This window comes from Elephas maximus, chromosome 13 (genome assembly GCF_024166365.1).
Source record: "Elephas maximus indicus isolate mEleMax1 chromosome 13, mEleMax1 primary haplotype, whole genome shotgun sequence".
Lineage (NCBI taxonomy): Eukaryota > Metazoa > Chordata > Mammalia > Proboscidea > Elephantidae > Elephas > Elephas maximus.
The window spans coordinates 24,891,056-24,896,511 of NC_064831.1; the positions used below are offsets into that span (position 1 = coordinate 24,891,056).

Here is a 5,456-nt window from a genome sequence, read left to right on the forward strand (position 1 = left end):
AAGTCTTCTCAACAAGATGGAAAACTTCTTCTTTCCTACTTTTTGCTGTCTAAAATATGTATTAAATGGCTGGAGGTCCAGCGGCCATCTTGGACCATGAATTGACTCTGGGAATGGAAGCCTCACATAGCAGATACCAGAACAGTAATATAGAAAGAGCCTGGGTTCCTGACATCTTTGAGCCCTATGCCAGTACAGGACCGCCAATAGCCACATTTCATTTAGTGTCCATTTTTTAGTTCTTTTGTAATTGCAGCCAAACCTACTCCGTAAAAAAAAAAAAAAAAATTTTTTTTTTTTTTATACACAGGTTAAATGGTTCATTTTTTATATTTTACCTTCAAAAACAAATACGTTAACCAAATATTTCCTTTTTTGATAGTGACCGAGAAGATGAAATGGCAAAAGCACTTCTCACCTTTGGCCCTTTGATAGTGGTAGTAGATGCTGTGAGCTGGCAAGATTACTTGGGAGGCGTGATACAGCACCACTGCTCTAGCGGAGAAGCAAACCATGCTGTTCTAGTAACTGGGTTTGATACAACAGGTATGTGCTGATTGCTTCCACCTTCAGCTCTAATTGCCAAATGATCACCGTTGGCTTAGAATGTTGAAATTTGGTCCTTCCCAACTCCTAGTAGACTTCTAAGTATAAATCTCTTGCAAGATTCCACCTATAAATTTTGGTAGATACCTTGTTAAAATGATGATAATTCTTGTTTAAAATATATTCATTTTCCATGTGAAATGTTTAGGATAATTGTTGGGAAAAAAGAGAATGTTTATAATTTTATACATTTCTAGATTTTTTTGCCTTAACTCCCTAGAAATGTGTGACTGTTTTTATTTTATACAGTGTCTGCATTAAGGGAAATTAATTTAGACATATATTTCTACTGTTCAGAGTGGTACATTACCTATAGCTCAAGTTTCCTTAGCTAGCTTAACTTTACATTACACTTTTAATCTTTTTTCCCAGAGCTACTCTTATTTATCAAGAACCCAATTTTAAAGACACATCTGCATTCACAAGTGTGAGTTTTTCAGTGTTGGTTATGATTTTATGTTTTACAGGAAGTACTCCATATTGGATCGTCCGGAACTCGTGGGGGAGTTCGTGGGGAGTGGATGGCTATGCCCATGTAAAAATGGGAGCTAATATTTGTGGTAAGTAATGAATTTTTTTCTATAATGAATTTATGTTTAAAAATCCAGATTAAATGCCAAGGAAGACTCTTTGAAAGTATTAAAACTATAAAAGTATACAGTTTATAATATGGTTCTTATACACTCAGATCATTTTTGTAGTAGTAATTTTCATCTTTCAATTATTTTTAAAAAATTAATTAATTAATAAAAATAAAAAGTAGTTTTAAACAGACTATTGCACATACTTATTTTTAAAATAGTCTCTGAAGAGGCCTATAGTAAAAACAAATAAAATATAATAAGCAAAAAATGATAAGGTATAGTAATAATTTATCAGTTAGCTGCTTCAAAAACCAGATAAACACTCAACTTAGGAGGCTGACTTTCTCCAGATATGTCTTTTAGTTCCAAATTTGCATTTTATATCTGTGTAAATTCCTCTTAATTTGCATATTATACTACTTAAGGATTATCAAAAATAACTTTTTCATTGGAATCAAAGTTATCTTTCAGCTGAATATCTGAGCATTAGGGTTGTTTCCTGAGATTCTGTTTATATGCCCTTTGTCACATACAAAATCTTAGCATAATAAACCACCCAAAACCCAGTGCCATCGAGTTGATTCTGACTCATAGCGACCGTATAGGACAGAGTAGAACTGCCCCATAGAGTTTCCAAGGAGCTCCTGGCGGATTTGAACTGCCGACCATTTGGTTAGCAGCCGTAGCACTTAACCACTGTGCCACCAGGGTTTCCTGTTAGCATAATACCCACTAGAAATCAGAGGCTTAAACAAATATCAAAAGTGCTCTTTTCCTGAATAACAAACTTTCTAAAATAAACAACCAACTAGCTAGTGAACAGTTTAAAGTTGAAATTAAGCCTGTGTTCTAAAACATTTGATCTGGAAAATCAGCACATTTTCTGAATCAAGCTAGACCCAAGCTGATATTGCATGTTCGAACAATCATTTAGTTTCCTGTTACAAATAGTTCCGACATATGTAGAACTTTTAAAAAATTATAGAACCCTTCAGATTGAGACTGATGAAAGAGAGTCATAGAAATATTTTTACTCAATCTAGTGACTGTTAAGGAGCCTTGGTGGCACAGTGGTTAACTGCTCAACTGCTAACCAAAAGGCCAGCAGTTCAAATCCACCAGTGGCTCCACGGGAGAAAGATGTGACTTTCTATTTCCATAAAGGTTACAGCCTTAGAAACCCTATGAGGCAGTTCTGTTCTGTCCTGTAGGGTCATTATGAGTCAGAGTGGACTAGGCAGCACACAACAGAGTAACTTACCATCCAATCATTCTATAAAGTAGAATCCTTTATAGATAATAAGTGACCTGCTATATGACCCCAACCCATATAGGGTCGCCATGAGTCAGAACCGACTTGACAGCAACTGGTGTTTTGTTTTGTACGGGTTTCTATGATCCCAGTGAAACAGCTTTTATAAATTATGTATTGAAAAATGTTGACAGCACAGGAATCTTTCAGCCAGAGCGCTGGCAGCCCAATCAGACCTCCACTTTCCAGTGCCCTTGGGGCTTTTACGTTATTGGAATTGCAGATCAATGACTTCTGCCATTCATTGAACTCCTGCTTGCTACTGAACACACATGATGTCTTTGACTGTACGAGTGGTGGAGCCTGGGTTTTCTGTTTTCAAAGCTGTGGCGGGAGAGTGCCAAGATCATAATTCAGATATTGGCTCACAGTTGCCTCGATTACGACTATGCCTCACGCGTTCTCTTCCCCATCTCTAAGAGTGGCTTGGGATAATTTTCTCCCCCCACCTTAGTTCATAGTTTTTACCTGGTAAGCAAGTATGTACAAACCCAAATCCTTCTTGAAAGTGAATATTTCCTGAAAGTTGACTCCCAGTGATGGCCACATTACCTCTATAAGGTAGATAGCATTTGATGAACCCAAAAGATGTCAAAAATCTTGTTAATTACAGCAAAATAGCAGCCTTCAGATGCCATTGTTTTGGTAAATAATGTGCCCACAGAAATAACATGCCCACACACAGAATGTGCACAAATGATGAAATTAAGTCAAACAGTTCTGGCATAGCTTGCCCATGCATATGCCACACGTCTCCTGACATTTCCAGAAGGGGATGTCTGCCTTACTCACCCATCCTTCCCTATTACAGGTACATCCTATTGTTGTGTTCATTTTCTTTCATCTCCTGCTTATGTGTTTAAAAATAGTCCAAAAATGTAACTTTTGATCATAATTGTATAATAAAAGTATAATCCATGGTCAAGAAGTCATGGATCCAGATTGGTAGTCCCCCGGTAATCAGAAAATAAATAATTGGAACTGTGCATTTGTTTCTATTAAGTTGATAATTATAGTGCATTAGGTCAACAGTTGAATGTGAAAAGCTTATCAGATCGTCTTAAGTGAAGCCATTAGGTTATGTTAGGTCTGCTTGTTCCCTAGTTTAATTATGTCTTCTTAGTGTTAATTGAAATCAGCAACTTGTAAAAAAATATTGGCATAGTGTGTTTACAAAAATAATACACAGAAGGGGTTGTGTGGTTGGCAAAAAAGTACATAATAGGCACTTTTTTGTGTGAAAACCATGATAAGCTATTTATTGTTTTCCATGATGTTGGGGTCTATCTTCTTGTGAGTTGGGAAAGCATAATATACTTGTGATTTATTGATTTTGTTAATTAAAATTCAAATCTTAGCATTTGAATTTTAGAATTATATTTAAAAAACCCTATAAATTATATATGCATGCAATTCAGATTTCAGATGCATTCACGTATTGACTTAACAACTATTTGTTGTTGTTATTCTCTTGAAACAAAAATATCAAGCATCTCTTCTGAGTTCTGCTTTTGCAGTTTTCGTGTTTACATCAGTGGGTCATTATGACTATGAAATTATTTTCTTAGTAGATATTAACTTTTTATGAAACCAAGGGAGAAATAAGTTTTAATTTGCTGTTTAAAAAGCATTTAAAGAAGGAATAGGCCAGTACTAAGAATTCCTTTTTTTTTTTCCCGTTTAGGTATTGCAGATTCCGTTTCTGCTGTATTCGTGTGATACGTTGGGCATATCAAGAGACAGTTCCAAATATTAAGCTTTTTATAATGAAATGTAAAATAGTACTTCATTCTAAAGCATCGTTCACCCTTAGGTTTCCACAACCCAGCGAGAGAAGGTTCCAGGGCCTTGTAGTATTTGACCTGAGAGTGGTCCCCTCTTGTAGAGGGATGGACAGCCAAAGTCAGCAGGAAGAACACCCGCACCCATCAGCTGGCAGGACCTGTGAAACAGGTTACCACTCTGGTCCAGTTAGGAGACATCTTAGATCATTTCAGCTTGAAGAGTCGATATTTTTTTGTTTGCTCATTTCCTTTTTTTTTTTTAATGAGAAACTTTAGGTAAATCAAAGTGACAATAAGAGTTTCTTTTTCTTTGTGGGATTGCAGTCACCCACATTAGTTTACCCCATGTACAGGAATGGCCAGGCTGAAATTACATGTGCCTCTCATATCAGCAGCCCGTAAGATGGAATACTGTAAGGATTTTGAGCCATCAGTTACTTTATCTCAAGCAAATGTTGCTCACCCCTTGAAGTGTAGAGAGATTATGTGGAAGGAATTAAAAGGGCAAAATGGCTTCTTAAGAGAAACAAACTAATTGAAATTAAATGACCAGTATGGCATCCAACAATGTGATGAGGAACCGTAATTAGCATTGCTTGAAAGACAAACTGTTGTTCTGAAATTTCATTGTCAGTAAGAATCCAATAGGTTTTCTTATTGTGTTCTTCTTAGAGCCCTGGTGGCACAGTGGTAAAGAGCTTGGCTGCTAACCAAAAGGCTGGCAGTTCTAATCCACAAGCTGCTCCTTGGAAACCCTATGGGGCAGTTCTGCTGTGTTCTATAGGGTCGCTATGCATCAGAATGGACTAGGCAGCAGTGGGTTTGTTTTTTGTTTTGTTTTTTTTTTAAGGCAAGTTTCAGATGGATATCTGCCATTGGTCATCAAGAGTTCTAGGAAATACAGGCAGTGTTTCAAAAACAATACATGGTAAAAAGACTAATTTTTATTTATGAAAATTTTAATCAAAAGTCCTTGTACAGAATGATGCATTTTATTGTATAAATATTTGAAATAAATGAAGTTTACAAGCTGATAAAGTTTGAAACAGTGAGAAAATTATTACATTAAGGAAGTAAGTGAATTATCAAGGGAAATTGAATTTTTAATAGAAAAATGCTCTGGGTACAGTGTTAAAATTTAACTGAATATTTTTATCTTAATCTTATCAC

General features: G+C 35.9%; 1 protein-coding gene across 2 annotated transcripts in view; it reads left to right on the forward strand.

Annotated features, from left to right (window-relative positions):
* The window catches only part of CTSO (cathepsin O), a 50,191-nt gene extending 44,807 nt beyond the window's left edge, over positions 1-5,384 (forward strand). For both annotated transcript variants that reach the window (XM_049905683.1, XM_049905684.1), the window contains 3 exons: positions 383-546; positions 1,074-1,166; positions 4,187-5,384. In XM_049905683.1, the coding sequence (XP_049761640.1) occupies positions 383-546; positions 1,074-1,166; positions 4,187-4,221 (292 nt within the window). In that variant the 3' untranslated portion in view covers positions 4,222-5,384. The remainder of the gene's footprint in view (positions 1-382; positions 547-1,073; positions 1,167-4,186) is intronic.
* Positions 5,385-5,456: the final 72 nt, after the last annotated feature.